The following is a 27495-nucleotide window of genomic DNA, read 5'->3' as shown; positions in this document are numbered from 1 at the left end:
GGAACTCTATACACTAACCCTTACTTGCCTCATCAATAAAATACCTCTTCTTCATACTGCTTTAAGAGAAGACAACTTTTCCAAGCACATGAAGTATCCAAATCTGTTCACTACACTGAATGAGCATCTTTCTCTGTGGTTTGATGTCTAAGCTTTCTTCTCCGCATAGACTGACAGAGCCTTTCCCTTAAGCGGGGCCAGTCACATGAACACTCATCACTGCGCCTACTACAATACATTGTTAAGTTAGGATCCCACAATGTCCTTCAACACTATCAAATTCCAAAGACAGTTTACCCCTGCATTTAATGACCCACCCGCTGTGTTCTGCTTGGGTTTGTGTGGTCATTCCTGCTTCTCCTTTCGTGCTGGTGGCGCATTTCTGTTGTTGCCATTACTTTAGCTTCTCCAAGCACCAATTCCCTTCTACTACTTTGCTTCTTCTCACTTGCCACATGGAGTGACAGACGAGAAATTTAATGTATTGGAATTCAGAGTCCCTCTGTTTAGTAAGGTACAAAAGCTTTAATTCTCATGTTCTTGTCTATTCAGGGGTCTTTCTAAGATTCAATGATATTTGGATTCAAAATAACTGACCTCCAATTTACACAGATGGCACAAACTCTCATAAATTATTTATGGAGATTTGGTTTTTCTTTGAGTAAAGTGATATTTCCTTAACAAAAGATTACCTTTGGTTCCCAAAAGAAATATAATAGGATCCTATTTCATGCTTCTAGAGTAGGAGCTCAAACATTACATTTGAAATAATTTTCTCGAACAGAAAAACAGAGGTTAAGAAATTCAGAAAAATATTACGAAGTATAATAGAGCAAATATAAACCTTTCCATTCTGATTGTTCTTTATAATCTGTTGAATCATGCAGTAAATTAAGGGACGCAAAAGAAAATGGTTTTTAAAAGTAATGCAGGTACCAAACGGCACTTCTATGATATAGAACTTAATTGTACTTTTTCCTTCAAATATTCACCATCAGTTATTAAAAACATGCTTTATCATTATAAAAGAAGAATTAAATGCAAAAGAGATCAACACAAAAGGCCTTAGCTTGCATCTAAAACTCTTCTCCCACCTAAGCAGAAAAACTGATGAAATCCAATTTTAACCAAAGTACTTGATTAATGGTGAAAAGTCCTATGAAAACAATCATTTGCTATGTAACCGAATACCAAGAGAGAAGGTATAGGATATATTATGTCCAAAATAAGATAAAATCCATATTACTAGATTACATGTTCATGTTTTTCTGCTGGTATTATGTAAGAAATCAGGTATTATGTAAAAATTCTTACTTTTACTATTGCTGAGTCTCACAATGGCACGATCAGAAATCTCTAATATATTTCTGTATTTCATCATTTTCTTCCACTTTAAGGAAAGGACACATTTGAGTAGCAGAACAGCGGTCTGTATAATCGAAACAGTAGCACTATTAAGCATTTCGTGTGGGCCAGGCAGTGTTCTAAGCATCTGACATCTATGAATTCCTCACAGCAACCCTGTGAGATGAGGAGGCTGAGGCTACAAGAAGATAGACAGCTTTCCCACAGCGGAGCCCGTGTGCCAGCATGGGTGTCCAACATCATGTCATTATGTTAAGTCACCTCCTATGTTAAGAGTATTTCACTTTAGTACTTTAGAGTACATTTTCTAGATCTCGTCCTTCCACACTGCCAACTCCACTAACTACGCTTAAAAAGAAAACAAAATCATTGGAGAACTCATCAACACCTCCAAGTTCATTAGAATAAAATCTATTTGTGGCTTACGTGCGGCCACATGAACGGTCAAGCAGCGTCCTGTTTTGTTGACACATTTCAGGAGTGTAGTATGTAGGAAGAGATAGCCCAGAAAACTGTCTTCTAAACTGCTAAAAAGGACTGTAACAATTAATGTCGATATAAATAAATCTTTAACAATTATTTGAGATTTTATACAATTTTTAAATGAGAACCAAAACATATCCCCTCTCTCGCTACCTCCAATCTTGCAAAAAGCCCAAACAAAACCCTAATGAAATGTGATCAAACCAATGAAACACAAACCCTTCACACATTTAAGCTGTTTAGTTTTACTCTTATTTTATTCTAAACATAAATGAAACTCAAATAAAAACAGCCCCTACAATGTTCTTCCTTTGGCAAAAAAATGTTTTTTAACAGCCCGTCACGTCAAAGTACATGGAAATTTTTAGTTCATTACCTGCTTCTTATTAACATTCAATGACTTGTTTTTTAAAAATAAGAACACAAACAAAAGAAGACAAAACCTGGAATCTGGAAAAGCATGAGCTCATAGCAGTCAAAGATCTGCACCGAAAAGCAAATAAAACCTTTCAGGTAACTTTTCCTAAAAATTGGAACACCTCATATTCCCTGTGGAAAAGAAATGGCATTTTAAATTCAAAGACATAGACACTTACTATAGCTCTTGTACATATTTTTTAGTATTTACATTTCAACAGTATTTAGAACAGCAGTATTTTTCTATCATAGCATGCTCACTCTTAAAATTTACTTAATGACACCTTGAAAAATTAAGCTCTATTTTTAAACCCAATGGTTTCTTGTAGGTCATGAACATATCTGATATGCTTTGTGTGAGAAATCACTAAAAGCATTTCAAAAGACTTTTTATAAAAAACAGAATGATACCCACACCAAAGGCTTAAGGGAATTTAATTACTATGCTGTCACCAAAAGGTTATAATCACTTCAGATATAATTAGTTCTCAATACTTAAGTTTGATAGACTGTTTTCTTCTTTAGGTACTAAAGATCATTTTTTTGCATTCTCATTAGAAATTAGTCTTTATCAGAAATGGATCAAAGGAAATAAGAGAATGTTTTACAAGATACCAGCCTGAATACAGGGGATGGGAGTGGAGGATGAAAAAGCTATGGTTCCAGCAACAGAAGACGTCAGGATTCTTCTGATCCTGCTCAAGAACCAGATTCCATAAAATCCGCAACAGAATGAACTGACTATTCTGGGTAGGAGGAAACAGGAAGAAACACCTCCGAAAGAAATAAAACGTCCAAAACACACTGGCAATATAAAATCACCCACTGAATTCTGCACAATATACCATAAGTCTGAGGTAAATAAGCTATCACTTTAATCAAACACCATCAGTGTTATCACAGGGAGCATCATGTATCCACTAATGGATACTAAATGCCAATATAAACTACATTGATTTAATAAACTTGAAGTGTGAAGCTAACGGAAAAAAAATGGTTACTGCCTGAAACTTGAGTAAGGGAGAAGTAAAACCAAAGAGACAAACGAGGCACAAGTTTTCACAGTACATAGTCAGAGATAAAGTAACATTTGGCAAAATCTTACTGGTTGAGGTATCTAACTCTGAAAGCTCAGTGGCACACACTGTATAGGAGATGATTAAAAATGGTTTGTGATCTAATAAATTTCTACATTTTGTTGTTGCTACTACTGTACAATGAAAGAAGACAACCAATTTTGGTCAGTCCTGGTAAAACATTAAGAGGTGGCAACTGACTTTGAAAAACCCAAGGCCAAGAAAAAATTGAAACCTTTTCTGACATAAGCATCTCCTACACAGAAGAAAGTTTACCAACACAGCGGAAGGAGGGACAGTAACACAAAGCCTATTTTATATATTTTAGTAAATACCACTCTAATCGATAGTACCCACGACCGCAGTGACTCTCAGGGAACTCTCCTCCAGTCATTTACTTACCTCCACTGCCCGCATCTTGCTCTTCGCCTTCAGGAAACGCAACCTGGCTTGGCAAGCTATTCCTAGACCGAGTGACCGTCTCTAACTGGGAAGCCCGGCCCAATAAAGATAGCTCATCTAGCACCTCTCCCTCTTTGGCCTCGAGATCAGATTTTGAAGTGGTTAAGGGTTTTATACTTTCGGGTGCCATCAGCCTATTGGAGTCATTCAAACACGCTACTGTGCCACTGTCCAGGCTCAACACTCGGGCCCGCGTCTTGGCACTATTTGTGCTGGAAGTCCGACGTGTCGTCCGCTTTTTGCAAGTTCCTTCGGGACCCGGATGGGCTTTGTGTGTGAGCTCGGAGTCAGTGCCCCTTTCTTTCGGGACGTGTTTGGTCTTTAGAGCACTGCATCTGCCCTCCGGAGACTGACATGAATGAGAAGTGGTGCTGGAAGAGCTATCGCTGCTGACCTGGTGAGCAGACTGCACACTTGATGCTCTGCTCAAGTCACTTTGGTCGCTAGAGTCCTCGTCGTGACAGAATATAGCACTATGTGGCTTTGTGCCAGCAACACCTCGGAAGGACACATAGTCCCTATGCCGACTTGAATCAAAACTGCTGGCCCGTTTTTTTCCTGTCCGTCTCCGGCCTGACTTATGGGCAGAGGCTGTCCGGTGGATCAAGCTAGAGGATTTAGGTCGTACATCCCCTTCCTTTTGCTTTCCACCACCGTCTTTACCAACTTTTGAGTCCACTGAGACAGCTGACTTTTCACTCTGCTCGTCTTTGGGGTCAGCGGTTTTCCCAAGCGGTCTGTCCCCCTGGGAAGTAAATTCGTTTGCATGGGGATTCTTGTTGGCTTCTTCAGATGCAGAGGTGCTGAGACCTTTCTGATTGTGCATATCATCAGAGGTACTGGGATCCTTGGCCTCTTGAACCCCACTGTTTGTACTCACTTCCAAGGCAGTCTTCTCACTGTTAGTCCTTTTGTCACTGGTACAGCTACTCTGGTCCTCTGGGTCAGCACAGCACTCCTCTTTCTTCCTACCGCTTTTCTTTCCTACTTGAGGGGACTCCTCGTGCTCCGACAAGATGCTCTCTATATGAGTCGAGCTGGTCTGCTCACTTTTGTAGCTGCTGACGGTACTGTTGGTGTCACGATCCGTTCCACTGCAGTAGCTCTCTGTCGACCCACTGCTCCGCGTGCTCAGGCTCCTCAGGCTGTCCACGCTTTTGTCTGCTTTCAAAGGTTTGCTCCTCCCACTTTTTGTAGGTGGCTGAGAATTACTGTTTTTCAGCTCACCAACGAGCTGAAATTCCCCAGATAAACAAGAATTTTCCACCAAGGATTCTTTGGATCCAGAATGAGGCTTGGAAGATTCTAACTCACTAACCGGATCTAACCCCCGTCTTTGCTGATAGAGAGGGAAGTCGTTCAGTGAAGTGTCTGGAAAAGCCACAGCAGAGCTAGAAGTCCGTGGTACCCCTCGTGGCCGGTGATCTTTCCTGTAAGAGTGTGAATGTAAAGGGACGAGAGAAGCCACTTCTGTGTCACAGGTGTTGGACAGAGACTGATCGATGTGGTGGTGGTGGCCATGACTCGGCAAGCTCACTTTGTCACTAAAGTCCCTTGGTAAGTCCTGTCCACAGGAGGATAAGGAAGGCTGAATGGAGATGAAGGAATCATTGGAGACCAGACGGAAGAGCTTCCGATCAGTTGCCAAATCTGTTTCAAACACACATTTGGAAATGTTAACACAAATCTATGATCTGCTTATATACTGTTTAACAATGGAAAGAACTCACAGCATACAGTAACTTGAGGAAAAACAATTTCCCGAGTAGTTCACTGAATACAAGTTGGCAAGTCATTCCAAAGAGTCGGTTTTTATTTCACAGCTGGACAAAGAAAGCATTCTATTTACAGAATGAACTGAACTTCCAAATCCTCGAATGGCCTGAGAAAAGGTTCCATACACTATCAACAATAAGGGGCAACACAGGATTATATTTAAAACAGCCCTGGATTTTTTTTTTTTTTAAGATTTTATTTGAAGTAATCTCTACACCCAACCTGGGGCTTGACTTACCACCCCAAGATCAAGAGTCACATACTGTACTGACTGAACCAGCCAGACACCCCATAAAATGGCCCTGGACTTTTATGTGAAGTCTGTCTCTAGCTTACTAACTGGATAGCTCTCGTTTCCAGGGCCCTGGTTTCCTCATCTATAAAATGAGATCTCACTAAGTAGTACCGTGAAATAATGGAGTTAACGTGCTTAGCACAAGCATTTCTTAGCATAATGCCTGGCACAGTGAACTGCAGCTATCATTATTTTACCTCTCTAACACAATACAAAAATTTTTGAAAAACCAATGTGATTATCTTACAAACCAAAAAAAAAAAACCTAGAGTAATTTGAGAAAAAAAAAATCAAAAGGCTGACCAATCCATAAAGAAGATGCAATATAATGATGTAAGATGTCTTGCTGTTCACAATGACCAAAAAAATTAAAACAGTTGTAGAACAAAATACTGTGTTTTCTCTTTCATCATTCATGCAACAATTACAAAATGCCTCATGAAAAACTACATATCCCTGTATATCTGTAAGACCATTCCTTTAACACTCCACTTAGGGCAGTTATTAGTGACTGGAATTACCATATGTACTATGTATACAGATATAAATAAATCCACCTACCCAACTACACTGTAATTTATCTTGAAATACAGTTTGGCAATTGAAGAGTACAATAGCTGACTTTTTATATACTTTTTGACAGACAAGGATGACTGAATCTGCTATTAGCTCAATAAAAATTATCTTATTTGTTATAACCACATAGAAAAAATACAATTAGTAGATTCTGTAGTTGACTCACACTCTTCCCAGGCAAGCTCAATAATAAAAGCATACCTTCCCCTCTAAGATTAATATAAAATAAAAATGAATTACTAGAAATGTGTATGTACTTTTAAAAAATCTAAAGCTAGGGGGGCCTCGGTGGCTCATTCGGTTAAGCATCCAACTTCGGGTCATGATCTCACAGCTCACGGGTTCCAGCCCCATATCGGGCTCTGTGCTTACAGCTCAGAGCCTGGAGCCTGCTTTGGACTCTGTATCTCCCTCTCTCTTTGCCCCTCCCCCGCTCATGCTCGCTCTCTCAAAAATAAACATTAAAAAAATTTTTTTTTAGAAATCTAAACCTAGACTAGATTTAAATTAAAAACTTAGAAACAGCCTCTAGAATCTACCATATAAATTGATTTATAAATGACCTATTAGGCTTTATCTTATGTTTTAAAGTCTTCAACTTAAGTATAAAATTCATGTTCTTTATCATTTGTCCAAAACAGCTGTCACTGTATTTGGGGTTCTGATATCTCTAAATATCAAAATTTAAAAGTTAGCATTGTATTTACTTTTTTGTAGTATTAAACTGTAAAGTTATTTCTAAAAACTCTATAATAAGCGATTATGAAATAGGATATTCACATTTCAAAGTTATGAATTTTATAGAACGAAAACTTAACAAGTTACTGAAAATCACTAACTCTAAAATATGAGAAAAGACTTAAAAAATGCTATCAAAACCAATTCCAAGACATTAACAAACCAGAAACATATTTTTCATTTAAAAAGACACACGCAAACTTACTTTAAAAGTACTTTACGTGTACTTTTTCCAATGTTGCTAAATATACCATAAAAAAATCAAATCTTGTCAGGAAATCTTAGATGGTTTTAGGAGACTTTCAAGTAAATACGCTTTCTTAGATATTTTTCTCACTGGTAGCAATATGGCCTAAGGCTCAAATCAACACAAAGAGGTACTATTTTCATCTCATCAACCTTTTTACCAATAATTTCTACCAGTGGCATTTAGGATAAGAAAGGCACACCCACATACTGCTCATGGGGATGCACTGGCGTAACCTCCTATGAAACAATCTAGCAATGTGGCCAAAAGCCTCACAAGAGTGTACATACCCACCCATGATCAGTAATCTATTTCTAGAAATTGCTGCCAAAGGATAAAATCACCTATGTATATAAGGTTTTAGCAAAAAATTGTTCATTTCAGGTTGTTAACAAAACTTCTTAAAACATAAAAAGTATGAAAATGTCCAATAAAAAAAGGTCAAATAAATTGGATTGTCTATTAAAACATCACACAGGCACTAAAAATGTTTTCAAAGATGACATAATAAAGTGAGAAAATACTTGAGTGAAAATGATGGCACTATATAAAAAGTATGGTTCCAATCTGTAACAGTTAAAAAGAATATTAAGAGTATATTTGCATATATGTGTAGGAATATTAAAAGTAATATACCATATTTAGCCATAAAAAGGAATAAAGTCCTGATATATGCTACAACATGCTAAGTCAAGGAAGCCAGACACAAAAAGCCACCTATTACATAATTCCATTTATATGAATGTCCAGAAGAGGCAATAGAGACAGAAAATAGATCAGTGGTTGCCAGGGGCTGGTTGGAGGAGGAAATGGGAGTATCATGGGTATGTTTTTGTTTTTTTTTTTTTTTTTTTGTGGGGTGACAAGAATGTTCTAGAATTGGACAGTGGTGATAAGTGCACACTAACTACTAAATACTAAAACTCACTGAATTGTACACTTTAGAAGAGTGAATTTTAAAGTACATGAATTATATTACAATACAAAAATAATTTTAAAAAGTGATATACCAAAAAATAAAGTTATGTCAGTGCCAAAAATGTGAATTATTTTCTTCATATTAACTGTCTTTTCTAAAATTAACATATGTCACTTTTATAAACAAAAACCACATTTTCCTCCTTTCTTCTGGATCATCTCCGTCAGTTATAAGAAACAAGCTGTTATTTCTCTTACATGTTCTTAGAAAATCCAAATCTCTCCTTTATCCTCACCTTCCCCTGCTGGCTTTCACCCTGAGTCACTGATCCCCTTTACACAAATTCACCAAGAGTAGTCTGTATTCACTCTTTTCAGTTCTCCTCCTCTAATTCTCTCCTACAGGTACTCTGATCCCCCTCCATAAATGTGCTTATCAAGGTCACCAACAATCCAATGGCCAAGTCTCAGTCTCGTATCACCTGACCCATGGGCACTGTTGGACAAAGCTGAGCACTCCAGTCTCCTTGAAAATCCGGATACAGCACTCTAGGCCTTCCTTGCACCTCACCTGCTGTTCCTACGGGGTCTCCTGCACCTATTACACCGGACTGGCTCAAAGCTCAATCCCTGGAACTTTTCGTTTTTCCATATACACTCCCTCTTTTCTACATCTCATCCAGTGTTCTGGTGTCCCACTATAACTAAAATTCAGAAATACTTGTAATTAGCTTCCTCCATCTTCTACCCAGCGCCCACATTCAGATGGGATTAGGGTAAAGTACTGATTTTGGGTAGGGAAAAAATGGGAGCGGCTGGAGACGGAAATTAGAGATAAGCCCTTCTTAAAAGCAAAAAATGAGAGCACACGTCCCCTCATCCTAGTTCACTCTCAGTCACGTCCATAAAATGACTGCCAACTAATCAATAACTGCTAACCAACTAAATGCTGCTGCCCTGTAAACCCAAACCAGCCAGAGAGCTGGAAGAGCCCCAAGTGATAATTAAGCCAGAGTAAGCAACTGCCACTAGGTGGTGCCAAATCGTAGCCATGACCAACAAAATTGGATCAGGGAGCCTGAACTCCATGCAGGCTTGCCAGTTACTTGATGAACTTCATGATAACCCAACCCACAGTTAACATGACACCCCCGCCCCCCGCTCCTTTTTTTTTGAATTTATACACTGAAAACTCATGAATTTAAAACGTCAACCCGGACTTCATACCTGAAATCCAGACCTACCCTAATTAACTACTAATTGTTGCCACTTAGAGGTCTAACAGCATCTCATACCTGATATGCCCAAAACTGAACTCCCCATCTTACCCTCCTCCTGCTCTCCCTACTCCTAAATCTGTTTCTTCTCAGCCTTCTCCCTTTCCATCCTCCCTGTCACTTAACCCAAAAACCTTACAGTCATCCATGAGTACTATTTCTCTTACAGGATATATCCTAATCCATCAACATCAACATATCCTGTCCCTAATATCTTCTACACACCCAATCAGACTACTTCTCACTGTCCTGCTCCGTGCCTTGGATTACTGCAATCATCTGGTAGCTGAGCTTCTGCTCCGGCCTCTGCCCCTTTTAATCATAGCCACAGTGATTCTGTTAAAATGTAATTCAGATCATGACACTCCCTCTGCTCAGTACCCTTTAGCAGTTCCTAATCTCACTGGGAATTAAAACCACAATTTTTTTTTTTTAATTTTTTTTTTTTCAACGTTTATTTATTTTTGGGACAGAGAGAGACAGCATGAACAGGGGAGGGGCAGAGAGAGAGGGAGACACAGAATCGGAAACAGGCTCCAGGCTCTGAGCCATCAGCCCAGAGCCCGACGCGGGGCTCAAACTCACGGACCGCGAGATCGTGACCTGGCTGAAGTCGGACGCTTCACCGACTGCGCCACCCAGGCACCCCCACAATTTTTTTTTAATGTTTATTTTTGAGAGAGACAGAGACAGAATGCAAGTGGGGAGGGGCAGAGAGAGAGGGAGACACAGAATCTGAAGCAGGCTCCAGGCTCTGAGCTGTCAGCACAGAGCCCGACACGGGGCTCGAACTCAGGAGCTGTGAGATCATGACCCGAGCCGAAGTAGGACGTTCAACCAACTGAGCCACCCAGGTGCCCCTAAAACACAATCTTTAAAATATCTTACAAGACTATACAGTTTGTAGCCTCACTTACTTCACACCAGCCCCACTATTTCTCAAACCTGACAGGCATGTTGTTACTTTAGGACTTTTGCCTGTGCTGTTACTCTTGCATACAGACAGCTCATTTCCCCCCGAATATCCTGATAGCTCACTCCTTCACCTCCTTCAGGTCTTTGCTCTCAGCGAGGCTTTTCTTTGACCACTCTATTTACACTTAAATCCCCCCAACCCCCACCACTCCATATATATTTGATTGATACTAGTATGATTCCATACTAATAAGTATGGAAGCCACATAAGAGTAGAATTTTTTGTCTGTTCACTGATTTATTTACGGTACTTAGAATGGTGCTCAGAGCGTGTAATAAGCACTGAACAGTATCTGTTAAATGTTATCTATGTGTGTTATCTGTCAAATTTTCAATGTTGTCATATTAAAATGTTACACGATAGATGTTACAAAACTATATAAAAGTGGTGTAACAACAATTAAAAGCATGACTCAAAACTAGATTTCAATTCTAGGACTGCCACTTTGTAGCTGTGTGACTTTGGTCAGGTTTTTTATAACTTCTCTTTTAGCCATGATATGTCCATCTGTAATGTGAGAATCACATTAACATCGAACGCTTACAGTGAAGATTAACTGTGTGAATGCGTATGAAATGCTTAAAAGAAGACCTAAACCAGAAGTTGACAAACTAAGACCCATGGAGCCAATTTGGCCCTCTGCCTACTTTGAACAAGGTTTTAGTGTAATACAGCCATGCTCACTCATTTATGTGCTGTTTATGGCTCCTTGAGCTCTACAATGGCAGTTGAGTAGTTGCAAGAGAGACCATATGGCCTATGGAGCTATCTGACCATTTACGGGAAGTCTGCTGACTCCTAGCATATATTAATAGTGTGCGCTCAGTGAACATTAGACATCACTATCTATGTCAGTGTGTTATCTGCAGAGTAGGTTTGTGTGCATGTAATTCCCAACCCAACAGATTACAAAATTCTTGCTCATGCATGGTACTTCCCAGATACAAAACAAAGAAATATGACCCATAAATGCAGCAGCACTAGCCCCTCTAAGATCATTACCTAATTTTTGAGACGTTCTGATTACATATCACAGAAAGGGATACTGTAATTCTCAAACTGATCAATTCGCCTTCACCTTTTATAAGAAGATAGTTTCTTTATTATACAGTATGTTTAGAAAGTTTAGAGGGGAGGGGTATGTTGGGAGGGATAGTCCACAAAAGCAAATAAATGATGGGGTACTGCAATTCCAAAAAGCAGAGTGACAGCATGATAAACTGATGTTCCAAGTACAGGAACAAAACACACTTGTAAGAACTAGACCTGGGTAAAACACTAAACTGAGAGGAAAATGTCATAATTTGGTGATCAATTTGTAGCTACATAAATTTCATAATTTAAAATATATTTTCTAATGTTTATTTATTTTTGAGAGAGAGAGAGAGAGACAGAGCAGGAGCAGGGGAGGGCAGAGAAAGAGGGAGACACAGAATCCAAAGCAGGCTCCAGGCTCTGAGCCATCAGCACAGAGACCAACACGGGGCTCAAACTCGCAACCTGCAAGATCATGACCTGAGCTAAAGTCAGACTCTTAACCAACTGACCACCCAGATGCCCCATCATAATTAAGAACAGGAAATTTATCAGCTTGCCTGCCTTCTGAAAATCACTCATAGGCTAATAAAAACAAAAGGCTAGAAATAGGAAAACAGGTTTGTGTCTGATTATGTAACTTGGGATAATCTCCATTTGAAAACAGGATAACATATCCATCCTTTCATGTTTGAAAATTAATAATGAAACATAAAAATGTGGCAGTTCTTAAAAAAAACAAAAACAAACTCCATTAAATCCGAAATACTCATTTATAATGAAATTGAACAAAGGCAGGGAGAAATCACTTAAACCCCAAATTTCTATTAAAAATCTGCTACAGGAGGCACCATGTTGGAGGCAGACATAGTTTCTCTGTAAGTCCAACAGCAAATTATTTCTCTACCAAAACATACTGTTAGGCAAGACCTGAAGCAATTGACATTTAGGGGTCACACTAGATGGATAACAACAGTTTCACAAGTAGGTTACTAAACCAGGCAAGAAGCTCTGACCCACTAGACTAGCAGATTATCTCCCATCTCATACTCACTCCAGGGCACATGCTCAGAAAATTTTTCTCTCCATGTCTACTTGGCAGAACACGGGTCAGTGAATTCCAGAAAGCAAAAAGTACTTACAGGGGTGCCTGGGTGGCTCAGTCGGTTATGCGTCCAACTCTTGATCTCGGTCTATTATGCATCCAGGTCATGATCTCACAGTTTGTGAGTTTGAGCCCTCATCGAGCTCTGCGCTGTGTAGAACCTGCTTAGGATTCTCTCTCTCAGTCTCTCTCTCTCTCTCTCTCTCTCTCTCTCTCTCTCTCTCTCTCCCCCCTTCTCTCTCTGCCTGTCCCCAGTGCATGCATGCGCACTTGTTCTCTCAAAAAATAAATGATTTTTTTAAAAAACCTTTACAAAAATTAAAAAAATAAAAGTACTTACAGCACTGTTTTACTATTATTCAAGTTAAGAATTTTATTTTAATTCTTCTTCAAAATATCATATTAATTTGTTATAAACTTATTACATGTTCTGAGTACCATTCTAAGTACCGTAAATAAATCAGTGAACAGACAAAAAATTCTACCCTTATGTGGCTTCCATACTGTTAGTATGGAATCATACTAGTATCAATCAAACATATTCTACAAAGTCATCCTGGACCCCATAATATATGGTATCAGTGTAAAGTATAATGTTCTTACCTTGTTCTTCACTTCCTTCCTTACAAAGACTAGAGCTCTGGCCCAGACTTAAACTAATATCATCAGAAGTCTTAGCAGTGTCTGTGTCTCCTACAAAATTAAGAGAAACGTGTAAGCACATTATATTAAAAGCAAAGGCTGTACGGTGTGGCATAACCAGAAAGGATGTCAACTACACTAATTTCCTATGTACTGTACTAGTACACGATAGCTACTAGAGCAGTTTTTGTTTGTATGGGTTACAATAATGGAAGATCACTGAACAGGAAGCATCACAGACTATCAAACCACATCTTTATTCTCACAGCATTATAAGGCAAGTAATAAGGAAACCTTCACACTGCCAATAAAACTTCCTTTAAAAAGAAGCAATTTTCGGGGTGCCTGGGTGGCTCAGTCGGTTGGGCGTCCGACTTTGGCTCAGGTCATGATCTCGCGGTCTGTGAGTTCGAGCCCCACGTCAGGCTCTGTGCTGACTGCTCAGAGCCTGGAGCCTGTTTCCGATTCTGTGTCTCCCTCTCTCTGACCCTCCCCCGTTCATGCTCTGTCTCTCTCTGTCTCAAAAATAAATAAACGTTAAAAAAAATTTTTTTTTAAATAAAAAGCAATTTTCTAAAAGAAATGTAAAGTTTGTAATAACAACTTGAAACAATATAAATTTCCTCCCCAGAGATAATTATAAAAAGTCCCCTAAAAAAGTATAGGGAAAAAATATGAATTTACCTGAAATAGATGTATGTAATAGGTATATATAAAAGACTCTCCCTCTTTTTTACTGCCTCATTTGTGCCCAATTTAAAGGTTTCACATAAAATTACTTAGTTTTCCACACTTCACCAAAACCCATGAAAGTATTGTCCTTCAGGGCAAGGAAGTTTCTTATAGAGCAAAACTTACAATTCATGCAATGTAATGCAAATGTTCAAATATGTTTGTGAGATTTGGATGATGAAAGGAGAACCAAATTTAAATCAAGTAACCTTTAATACAAGATACATAACTGTATCTACAAAATAATTTCAAGAATGATTTTTCATTACATGTGAATACACAGTACTGTTATCTTTATTACATCCAAAAATGAAATGGAAAGTCACAGGCAACTTTCAACTTAGATAATGTCTACCTTTAATAGTTGCTGCTGTTCCAAGACGAGAGGAACCAGATCCAATCTGAAAATGATATTAAAACTAATTAAAATGCTATATATCATTATCAATATAGACTAGCAAATTATCAAGCAAAACTTTCATATTATTAAAACATGCTATCAGTTACTTTATCAATATTAAAAGATCCCCTTTGGGCATGTTCTATCAGAGCCACATAACCTATTTGTTGTAGCACATTTTGCATATATATTACAGATGTGCCAGATGTGAATCCCTCTGCATGCTTACAATTGATGGACCCACAGAGCAGGATGCCTCCAACATCAAGCAATCTATGTCATACAATTACTACCATTTTTTATATCGCATCATGACATGTTCATATTATAAACAAAAGCAAAACTGGGTGTTGAGTCTACCTGAAACAAATGCCCTTATCAGGGTATATAAAAGGAAGGTTCTGGACAAAGCATTCACATATGCTACAAAGAGCAACGTAAATCTTGTCAACTTGTTAGTGTATCAATATGAACTTTCCTGAGTGCTAGACAAAAAGTAAGTAGTACTTCTTTGTAGACTGCTACTAACATCTTTAAAAAGAAAAAAACTAAGGAATCCATGAAAAATGACTTTTTAGCACTAGTTATAAACAGAAAACTAAAACCTATTGAGTTTTTAATGCTTATATTCCAGATGATAGAACACTCCTCTAAAATCTCAGTCGTCATTCATTACACTACCATAAAAATCACATAAACAAATACCAAAAATTCCATAAACACATTAGGGATACCAAACATAACAACATGACAGTTACTAAATCCGCAAGTCCTAGCAACTTTCTATAACCTGTTTTTAAGAGATATTAAAAGAACATAGTCAAGCAAATTTAATATTTTAGAATAAAATTAAGAATATTCATATAATACTTTGCATGTTACCAAATCCTTCCTTTCAATGAATCAACTGACTAGGCGTATAAAATAAGAAATTTGCTCAAAATGTAAGTCAATATTGAGTTTGAAAGGGCATGAGGATGGCAGTTAAATGGTGTATACGTATGTAAAAACCCACTGTCCTGTACACTTAAGAAGTGTATACTGTGCTGCATAATAGTTATATGTCAGTGAAAAAGTAAGTAAAAAAAAAAAAGCAAATACAAACAGGTTAGAACTACTAATTCTTGACGTGGCCAATAAAAAAAATAAGTTTTGCAACATTTTTAAACAATTTATTAAGCTTGAGTCTCCTGATTCTTCCTTATCTTTGTTTTCAATTAGCCATAAAAAGCGCTGCAGTTAGAAAAAGATGTAAAAGCATTCTACTGCAAAACAAAGTTTCATTCTTACCACACCGGCTAGATAAGTTATCGAATTCATATGTTATTTTCAACTAGAATAATAAACACATTATTCCCTAGATAGAAAAACAAGTAATAAACAAAAACCCCACTTTATGCACACCCTTCTACAAATTTAAACTTAAAAAAAAACTTTTGGGGGCACCTGGTGGCTCAGTCACCTTGAGCATCCAACTCTTGATTTTGGCTCAGATCATGATCCCAGCCCCATGTCAGGAGGCTGCTTAGGATTCTCTCTTCCCCCTGTCCCTCTCTCCCACTCACACACACGCTCTCTCGCTCGCTCGCTCTCTCTCTCTCTCTCAAAAAAAAAAAAAAAAAAAAAAAAAAAAAAGCCAAGTCAAGGTTCACATCACCTCTATTAAAAAAAACAAAACTTGAATATGATTATGGTAGTCATTTGGTCACAACCACAGAAGTGTTCCCTTTTGTTTTCTTAACAAGATTCCCACTTTGCTCAGATGCTGAGTATCCATCTTTTGATCTCTGAGAAGGGGGCCCAGTCTCCAGTCTAGGGGTACGCCTTGGTTCCTGGTCAATGAACACAGGCAAGAGTCTGCGGGAGGGCTTCAGGGAAAGATCTCTGCATGTCTGAGGAGACAATCGAGGACAACTCTGCGCACAGTGCCCCCTGCTTCTTACTTTCCAGCAGGGTCATAACTAAAGCTGCTGTGCTCATTCTGCAACCCTGAGGGAAAAGCCAGCCCAAGTCCTAACATTACTGAGCTGAACAAATGCCACACGGCCCCCTCCATACCTGGATGACAAACATAAGCTCTTATTTAAGTCACTTAACTAGGTGAGTTCTATTACTTGCTGGCTTAATGGACAGAATGGATGGTTATATTTTACTCTTCATGTTTTCCTGCATTATTTAAATTTATCCCCCCAAAATATAAGAATTGGGACTATTTACACATGAAACAGGGGATTGAGAAAATGAACTACAGTACATCCAAATAGGAGAATGCATTCCCCAAAATGTCACTGTAGAAAAACACTTAATGACATTAATATTCATGATATAGTCAATAAAGAAAATCAAGTTCCAAACAGCATGCATCCTATAATCCCACCTTTTTTAAAAATGGTTTTTGATTATGACATTATGGATGATTTTTATTTTCTTCTGTTTGCTTTCCCTCACTAGCTATTTTTGTAAAAATGAACACATTTAGAAAATGAAAAATTTAAGGGAAAAAAAGTAGTCTGCACAAACCAAAAGGGTCCAGTTGTTTCTTCTCTTTTGTAAGTGCCATAGGAAAGGTCAGGAAGGATTATGGGTGTCTGAGAAAAAAATTTCTTCCAATTAAAGAACAATCAGGCAAGGCCACCACCTCCTCCGTGCAGACTTTGCCCCTTCTTCTAGCTGGAAACAAATTATTTTCTCCTCTAAAATCATAATCCCCTTTTCTGCACCATTCCTATGACAATTATTACTTTGTATCTTATATTTGTATTTCCTTGGTAACATATGTCATGTTTCTGACTTTGGTTATTTATGGCAAATCTACTACGAAACTGTCAAGTCTCTGAGGGTGAGACCCCCTCCCCACTCCATTCAAGTAAACTGACTTGAAAGGTATCTGGCACTAAAATATATGAAGGAAGACCAGTGACAAAAGGAAAGAGAGGGAGAGGGAGGTAGGGAGCAGTAAAAAAAAACAAGAAAAAAGAAAGGGAAGGGAAACAGAGGGTAGATGATGGAAGGGAGACAAAGGTAGAAGTGGCAAGAAGGAAACAATGATAATAACAACTGAGATAGAGGCACTACGCTCCAGTTCACTACCTAGTACTGAGGACATTCACACAAATAACTAAGATCATGTGTAATAAATGCTACATAATAAAATATGTACAAGAAATATAGTATGTCTTCTGGTAATATGGCTACCAGTATACAAAAAGGCGGTAAAAATAATTATGCCAACCATTCCTTTTGTTAGGATAATACTAAAACACCAAAATCCATGTAGCACAATAACTTCCAATATTTGCCAATTTTTATTCAAGAGTTAATATTTTAAGGAAAACCAAATCAGGCATGCCATGCATTTGTGTGCAGACAAGCTTTAATAACACTCAGGATGGGAGTCCCTGCATAAAACATGGTAGAGTTACTGAAGACGGCTGCACCCTTTCAACTGTCCTGCTGAAAAAAATGATAAAAAGTTTGGCTCTCCAAAAGATTGTGGGGAAAACACAGGCTCACTCCCTAGTAATCTTACATTGCCAACACGTGTTAGTATGAACAAAGGCCAGAGTTAGTTAAGCACAGAAAACATGCAGCCATATTTAAGGGCTAAGTCATTTCATTTCGTAAAGAGACACAGAAAGCCAGGCTAACCAAAAGAGGGTTAAGGATAGCAACATTTTTCTTTAAAACTGGTATTGTAAAAACCAAAACTTGAAAGGTATGAACCTAATGAAAATGTCACAGTCCTTTTCCATAACGTTCTGTGTGTGTGTTTAACTCTGACATTTCCCATCTGCTTGTTATGGAAAGAATTCAATACTACACTACATTCAATCACAACTAAAACTGCAACCAAAAATTCACCCACTTGGAAGTTTAAATGATGAAATACAATTCAAATAGAGGCAAATCTTCTATACAAGACCCTATTCAAGATTTTTTTGATTCACAGAATATGGTGTTTTTCCTAATACTGTTCTGAGATAATGTAGGGTTAAACAATGTGGAACAGCAGAATACTGTGGGGCAGTCAGGATAATTAGGTCTGCTACTTGTTCCTTTCTTAAATGAAGAGCCAGGTCTGATTCTACCTCTAAAGTTCTACTATCTATGTAGATAAAGATAATTAGCACCTATTCACTGAAAGTCAAGTCTGCACAAGGTGGTCGATTAGCCAGGGGAGGAAAGAAGACAGTCTGCTCTGTAGAGGCTTACAGACTGCCACATATGATCACATACCAAATCCCAAGTGCCAAATAAATACCTCAGTAAGTGCTCCATATGCAAGAGAGAGAGGCAATACCACAAGGTCTCTGAAAATCTTGAGAAACAGGGGATGGCTCTAACAAAAGTTAGAGTTAGGCCAGGAAGTTAAAACAAACAAACAAACAAACAAAACAAAAACCTAAGTCTGTGGAGCAGAAAGGAGGAAGAGTGATTTCAACCCACAAGTAGAGTAGTACAACAGCAGAAAGACTGAAGTGAAAATCAAGAAGTGAGATCTAGACCCTAATATAAATCCGTGGTCTCCTCTTCTCCATAATGAAAAGGCTGACATAAAATAATAACCTACTGCAACCCATAGTTATCTTAAATTCTACTATGACAAGACTTCGAAGCTTCTGGCTAAGTTTCCCCTCTTATGCTTATGCAGTGTTACTCTAGCTAGCAGGCTCGTCTGCTGAGAGGGCAGGCAGGAATAAGTAGGACTTGGATTAGTGTGGGAGATGTTTAGGATGAAAGAGAGAAACGCAGCAGCAAAGGCCCGGCCGGGGTTACACACAATGACAGTACAGCAGGCATCAGTCACCCTTTGAGAGCATACTTTCAGAGTTACTATTTTAAGTTAAAAGTTACAGAATGGAAAGACATTAAAACTGGCAAAAGCAGATCTGTATTCTACATCTCACTCTATCACTAACACCTTGAACAGCAAGATTTTGAGAAAGTTTTTTTATTAAGTATAATCAACATACATTCTATCTCTTTCAGGTGTATGACACATTGATTCAACAATTCTACACGTTACTCAGTGCTCACCACAGTAAGTGTAGATTTAAAAAAAAATTTTTTTTTTTTTTGCCATGTTTAAGCTAGGAATAGCCCCAGACATCTATACCCTTCCGATACAAAAAAAAAAAAAAAAAAAAAAGTGAAGGTAAATGAGACCGTGAAAGCCAGTACCTGATTTTCCTAAGGGCACTCAGCACAACTGTTGTGATCAAAACTACTGCAGGCAACGGTAGTTGCCTGAGTAGTTTTGCTGAGCATGCTGCATGCTCAGCAAAAATGGACTTGATTAATGTGAAAATTCAGTTAAAAATAAGAATACTAACAAAAGATATTAATAAACAATCAAAAATGTATTAATCAGCGCGATAAATCCCAACACCAATGGACTATTACAGACAGAATTGCTTGAGACCACCATCAGGAGGAGAGGAGGGAAAAAGACAAAACAGCAGGCTCCCACCTGGTTACTTGGATCTAGGCCAGCATAAGAATTTCTTGAACTGCAACCAACTGGGGGTGTGGCCTCTCGAATGAACTCAGACATTTCAATCCCTCCACCAGGATCGCTGTGGGGAACATTGAGAAAAAGAGAGTAACTGTCATTATTCTGCCAGCAACGGTTTTTTATTATTTTTAAGTTATTATACCTTTTTCTATAAAACTAAAATATACTAATTTCTAACAGAGAATATAGCAATTTAAAAAAAGATCATTCTTCATTCCTAAGTCTTATAGTCTGAACTATTTTATAACCACATCACTACTTGAAAATCTTTAAAACTCTCACCCAATTCAATATTAGAAAGCAGCCTTAATGACAATTATAGACACTAAATATAGCACGTATTTTATGACATGTGCCATAAAACCACTCTAGCAAAGACACGATTTGCCGTTTGCTCCCCAAGAGCAAGGAGAAACCAGCCATGGCAAACCCAGAAAGTAATCACATCTTAGACGACCAATCTCTAAGAGCACAGTCTCACTGAACTGCAAGACACTGACCAACACGCAAAAGAATAGTCAGCCTTGTCAAACTACCTCTATCTGTAGTTTTTAAGTTAACAGCATTTAACTGCAATACTAACTTGTTTTACAGAAGTAGAAAGCTAAGATTTTAAGTTTTGTATAGAGTTAGAAGGCTTAAGTTTAAAAAGTAACACGATGGGGCACCTGGGTGGCTCAGTCGGTTGAGCATCTGACTTCGGCTCAGGTCATGATCTCACAGTTTGTGGGTTCAAGCCCCGTGTCGGGCTCTGGGCTGATAGCCCAGGGCCTGGAGCTTGCTTCAAATTCTGTGTCTCCCTCTCTCTCTGCCCCTCCCCTGCTCTCACTCTGTCACTGAGTCTCTCAAAAACATTAAAAAATGTTTTTCTAATAAATAAAAATACAATGATGTGATGTGGTAAAACAGGTATTAGACAAGAGAGAAAAGTACTAAGTTCAAAGAACTGAAGAAGTCTACATACGGTACTTAAAGACAAGAGGATCCCCAAATTAGGAAAAAACATCACACCAAATTTCAAAAAACTTAGGAAGTTTTATAATAAGGTTCCTTAGGAACATAACTTTTAGAACTCAGGCCTAAAAGTTACCATAATCCTATTTTTTGCCCAAAGTTTTTTACTCATTCTACTTGGTACATACAGAGGAAACACTCGATAAACTTTTAAGTTATTATTATCAGGGATGAAAGTTCTAGTATTAGCTAGAATTATAGTAGATATAAACCATCCTGCCATCCACCATCTAGTTCAATCATCTGGTTAACAATAACACCAAAAAACAACCCAAAATTCTTCTGGTGAGCCACCTCATCCCAAACTCTCATATGGTTTTGGGTAATGTTAACCACATACTCTCAGGTTTGGGGGGGAGCACCACTGGCCAAAGTCGATCAGCACATTCCGTTCTTTTGCTCACAGAACTTAGTTCCAGAATAAGCAAGGACCCAACTCAGGCTAGTATGAATCAGGCCGGGGGTGGGGGGGCTCTACTGTTAAGAGAGGATATTTCTCTATACCTGCTAGTGTTAATGCTGAGATGATTTAAGGCCTGGGACTGCTGCAGCCATTTTATAACCATAAGGGGAGACGCTAAGAAACCAAGTGAACAAAAGGAGCCCAGCCTGGTAAAGATAAGTCAGGTCATGAAGTGACTGAAACTGCACCTTGCCAATTTGAAGACACCCCTCACACGTAGACTTTTCAGTAACGTGTGCCATAAATCCCCATAAGCCTATTTCAATGAGGTATTCTGACAGCTGCGATCAAAAGATACAGGCAAAACAGAATTCACTAGCCAGTATACCTTTCATTTAATAAGTATTTATCACTACAGCTGTTTAAACTCTAGCAAATTTTTATTAATGGTCTCATAACCATCCTTTCCCTGGTTACTTAATGGGTTCCTAACTCTATCATGTGCACTAAAGAAAATTAGCTTTCTAACTTGCTATCCGTGTATAGAAATAAAACATACTGGAACGCAGGTACAAAGGTGACAGCCAATTCAGCACGCAAACGTCCAGACATGGAAAAAGTGAAACGTGCTCAGCTTTGTTAGCTGTTTGGTGTCAATCCATACAAGACATGTAGGCCAGAAGGAGAAACCGCTAACTGGGCAACATCGTAAGTGGTTTACAGACCGCTATCACCACACTGAATGAGTGGGGAGGACTAACCAGCAATGTCACTGTTCTCTCCACCAGAATCCATTCTCTAAGTCACATCCCACGGAAATCAGAAGATGGAGAGCAGATGGGAATCATAAGGTGAGGATTAAGGAATCAAATATTCAACCCCAGAGAAAGGATGGAGAGCCTTCATCTTGCCCAGTTTATATACATCAACTGTACCGGTAAACAATTCACATTATCATTCAATTCATCCATTTAAACTCTGCAAATCAATAGTTTCTAATACATTCATCAACTTATACAACTATCACAATTAATTTTAGAACATTTGTACCACCTTATTAACAAACCTCTTCACTGTTACCTCCCCACCCCCCTTCCCATCCACCCCCAGCCTTACATAGCTAGGAATCTGTTTTCTGTCTTTCTAGAGTTGCCTATTTTGCACATTTTATATACATGGAATCATAATACGTGTGGTCTTTGTGACTGGCTTATTTCACCTAGCATAATGTGTTCAAGGTTACTCCAAGTTGTAGCAACTATCAGTACTTCATATTTTTATGGCCTAATAATACTGCATTGTTTGGACAGGACACATTTTGTTTCCTCATTCATCAGCTGATGGACAGTATTGCCTAGTTTTATATACCACTTCTGACAATAGGTACAAAAGATTACAATCTGAAGGTAAAGTTATTATAAATAAATAAAAGCAAATATTTATTAAGTACTTAATACATTCCAGTCACAGGGGCACATGCTTTATTTGCATTTTCTCACAGAATATCCTCCTAAAATCTACAATATAAATACAATTATCCTCGTTTTACAGATGAAAAACTGAAAACCAAAAGGTGTAAAAACCTGTCAGAGGAGTAAACGACATAAGCTGAGTCACTGGTATATGCAGTTCAGGTGGAAAAGGAGGATACAAATAATATTTACACAGTACTCTACAATGTGTTCTATCTGTTCTTTTTCCCCCACACACCTTAATGTAGGTTCTCATGGCCAGTGAGAATTAAGACAAGATCTGAACATCTTGTCTGTATAGCTTTGAAGTCCACTCTAAGACACCAATACTTGCCTTTCAAAAAACAAGCACTGAAGTTCTCTTTCCAGCTCAAAGCCAAAAATGAACACCACTGTCTAAAGAAAGATTTCTTAATCTCAGCACTACTGACATTTTGGGCCACTTGGTTCTTGATTGTGGGGGACCATCTTGCGCACTGTAGGACAGTTAGCAGCATCCCTGGCCTCTACCCACTAAATGCCAGCAGCATTTCCCCAGTTGTGATAAACAAAAAATGTCTCCAAATATTGCCAAATGTCTCCTTAAGGGTAAAATCGCCCCCAGTTGACAAACAATGATCCAGAACAAATGCCCAATGGCCAAAACAGAGAGAGAAGCAGGAATTGAAGGGAGCAAAAAGGATGAATGAAAAAATGGACAGCAATTTTTATAACAAAATAACCCTCTAGCAAAATTACTATACCTCTCTTCTCTACAAATTCAGAAGTAGAACTTTTTTTTAGCCAGCTGTCGCTGTCCTAAATATAGCTAAACACACAAAACGGCTGAGTAAGAGTTTTCTTTATTAGCAAGACTTGCAGATTTTCGGCAATGGCAATTTCAGCACATACCTGGAAAGTATAGTAGTTTACAATTCTCACAGAGGCAAAGTGGTCTACTGCAGTAAGCAATACACCAAATTCAGGGAATCTCTACCTTTATGCCTTAATTTCCCCATCTGTTAAAAAAAAAAAATACCAGGTACACGGAGAGGCAGAAAAGCAGAAGGGGTCTAATCTGAATTATATTGGAGACTTCACAAACTAATTTGTTGGTTATTAGTATCATTAATTGCTCAGACTTTAATCAAAAACTTCACAGTACCATTTCAGTACTAAATTTACAAATCTAATCTAAATTACAATGATGTTCATAAAAATATAATAAAAACAAAATCCTTAAACAAAATAAATCTTCAAACACTTTAGCCTAAAATTTACCTACAGTTTAAATGGATCCTTAATTTACAATATTTCAAGCGTTACGGCCATGAGAAACAGAAAATATGGTCTCCAATATACTTGTATTCCAGTCCTGAAATCGTATTGGAATCCAATGTGAAACATTAGAAGTGTAATACAAACATTAATCACTTTGACTCTTTTTCTAAGATAAAGATTTAATAAGCATTTTGAACTGCTATCCCAGAGCCAATGAAAACCATAAGGCTCAAGTAGTCCTACTATATTCATTCAGTCATGCAACAAATTGACAACTATACTGTATCAAGCACAGTGACAGGCTCTGGAAATAAAGTATTTTCCTGTTCATTTCTTCTCTTCAGAACAGAATGTGAAAGTCCCAAGTGGGAAGGTGGGGAAAACATATCAAGAACAAAAATCTACAACAAAGATCTCATTTAATGGTGAAACTTTAAATTTTTTTTTTTTCAACGTTTATTTATTTTTGGGACAGAGAGAGACAGAGCATGAACGGGGGAGGGGCAGAGAGAGAGGGAGACACAGAATCGGAAACAGGCTCCAGGCTCTGAGCCATCAGCCCAGAGCCTGACGCGGGGCTCGAACTCACGGACCGCGAGATCGTGACCTGGCTGAAGTCGGACGCTTAACCGACTGCGCCACCCAGGCGCCCCTAATGGTGAAACTTTAAAAACACTATTTAAGGTTAGAAAAAGACAAGGATGTAAGCCAATACTGTTTCATTTTAACAATGTGTTAGAAATCATAGTCAATGAAAAAGTTAAATAGGGAGTGGCTCAGTCGGTTGAGCATCTTAACTTTGGCTCAGGTCAAGATCTCACGGTTCATGGGTTCAAGTCCCACATCGCACTCTGTGCTGACAGCACAGGATTCTGTGTCTCCCTCTCCCTCTCTGCCCTTACCCCACTCGTGCTCTGTCTCAAAAATAAATAAACATTGGGAAAAAAAAGTAAACTGCTATATTTAAAGGGAACTAAAAGGTAATTATAAAGGAGTTTTATAATAGAAAAGCTGTAAAATAATTTGGCAAATTTAACAAAAGCTATGCAAGCCTTTTAATGGAGCAATGATAAATCTTTATTGAAAGATATTAAAGAAGATTAAATAAATGGTGATTTGCTATTGTAAAGATAATGATTCTCAGCAAAAGAATAAAAATCTTAAGTTCTTGTAGACTTTGCCCAGCAGACCATACATTTTATTTCAAAAACAAAGAACCAAGAATAAAAGTCACTCCTGAAAAAGAACAAAGTAGGAGGTCTGCCCCCTACCAATTATCAAAAGTTATATTATGAAGCTACAGTAACTGGGATAGTGTGGTAACGGCACAGCATAGAGAACCAGATCAACAGGACAGAAAAGAGAGGCCAGAAACATACCCACCATATATGGAAATTTAACTTATGACAGAGTACTGCAGATCACCAAGGAAAAGACAGTCTGCTTAACAAATACTGATTAAACCAGTTATTCATAAATAAGTCTTGAATCCCTACCTGACACTACCAATTAAAATAATTTGTTCAAATGAGAAAACAAAAGAAATGTAAACTTTTAAAGGAGAATATAAGAGAATATATTTCTGATCTTCCTGTAGGAAATAAGTTAAGACACAAAAGTGCTGATTACCAAAAAAATGATAAATCTTAAAGGAAGACTCCTTAAGGAAAGCAAAACAGCAAGCCACGAAGTGAGAGAAGATGTCTGTAATGTATGTAACCAATAAAGTAGTGTACCGTGAATATATTTCAAAAGCTCCTATTATTCAATAAGAAAAAGACAACTCCAAAGAAAAATGAAACAAGATACGAATGGACAATGGAAAAGAACAGAAAAGCTACCCGGACCAAATATATATGGTAAGATGTTCAACCTCATTAGTAATCAGAAAGTCCCAATGAGACACCTTTCACACTTACTTGAATGGCAAAGTTTTAAAACTTACTAATATCGAATATTGATGAGGACATGCAACAAGTAGGACTTTCACATACTAATGATGGGAGTGTAAACTGGTACAAACGTTTTGGCTAACAGGCTGGAATTATCTACTAAAACTGAACATGAAAATACCCTATAAACCGGCTTATGTTCACTAGATACATACATGTGTACCAAGAAACACACACAACAATGTGTTTTCAGAACACATGGATAAGTAAAATGGACAAATTGTAGTCTATTCCTGTTTACTAGAGTATGCAAAAGCAAGCAGGAATAAATGATGACTATAAGCATCCACATGAATAAGCCTATAAAACACAGTATTTGGCACAAAAAAGCCCCTTGCAGAGAAAAGACATACAGTATTATTCACTTAAGGATACCCCAAGGCAGATAAAATATATGTTTAATAATATCTACAAAGACTACACAATGATAAAGAAAGTCAAGGGAGTTATTAACACAAAATTCAAGATAATGGTCACTCTTAAAGGAATAAGAATAGAACGAAATGGGAACGAACTGCATGAAGGCCTGTATGGTATTTGTATAATATCCTATTTCTTAAGTTGTGTGGTGGGGAATCAAGTAGTCACTTAATTATTATTCCCTAAATTATATTGAACAATATGATTGATAAAGTGTTTAGAAATATATACATTTCACAATAAAATTTTTTAAACTAAAAAAAAGGAAAAATAATTCATTAACAAAAGGAATTAAAAACATATATCCAGAAAAAATAGGAGCTAACAATTACTGTATCAGGAGCTAACTGTATCAGGAATGGTTCTAAATGTTTTACATATATTATCTTTCATTCATTCTTTATAATAATCCTATGATACAGTACTGTTATTTGCCTCATCATTCAGATGAGAAAGCCAAGGCATAAAAAGCTTAAGTCAGTCCCTAAGGTCATACAATCATGCAGTGATTCAAGCCCTGGCAGGTTAAGTGCAGGTTTGTTTATCCATAATACAAGGTTACGCATTTCCTAATAGAATAGACTTAAAAAATACATACACCCCAAAAGAAAAAATTCATATATGAGACATAAAAGGCAAATGAAAAATTGGACGTATACACCATGTCCCTGAGGAGTCTTCATATTTTAAAGGCTGACTTCTCCCTATATTAAATACACTTAGCAAAATTCTAATAGAATTTTCTGGAGGCTAAGCACACAAGGGACATCTCACAGAAAACTAAGTACCGGTGAACCCTGTACTTCACAGGTTTGAACTGTGAAGGTCGACCTATATGTGGATTTTTTACATTTTACAGTACTGTAATTGTATTTTTTCTTATGACTTTAATAATAATTTTTCTCTAGCTTACTTTATTGTAAGACTACAGTACATAGC

General features: G+C 37.8%; 1 protein-coding gene across 7 annotated transcripts in view; it reads right to left on the bottom strand.

Moving 5' to 3' along the window:
- Positions 1–27495, bottom strand: part of PCNX1 (pecanex 1) — a 171293-nt gene that overhangs the window by 101420 nt on the left and 42378 nt on the right. For 6 of the 7 annotated variants that reach the window (XM_047862149.1, XM_047862152.1, XM_047862151.1 and 3 more), the window contains exons 3-6: positions 19991–20096; positions 14476–14521; positions 13350–13439; positions 3744–5453 (exon numbers count right to left, since the gene is read on the bottom strand). In XM_047862149.1, the coding sequence (XP_047718105.1) occupies positions 3744–5453; positions 13350–13439; positions 14476–14521; positions 19991–20096 (1952 nt within the window). Of the gene's footprint in view, positions 1–3743; positions 5454–13349; positions 13440–14475; positions 14522–19990; positions 20097–23815; positions 23925–27495 lie in introns of those variants that run through there. The other variant, XM_047862155.1, reaches the window with a different exon arrangement.

This window comes from Prionailurus viverrinus, chromosome B3 (assembly GCF_022837055.1).
Source record: "Prionailurus viverrinus isolate Anna chromosome B3, UM_Priviv_1.0, whole genome shotgun sequence".
Taxonomy (NCBI): Eukaryota; Metazoa; Chordata; class Mammalia; order Carnivora; family Felidae; genus Prionailurus; species Prionailurus viverrinus.
This window is presented reverse-complemented; position numbering and strand designations above follow the sequence as displayed.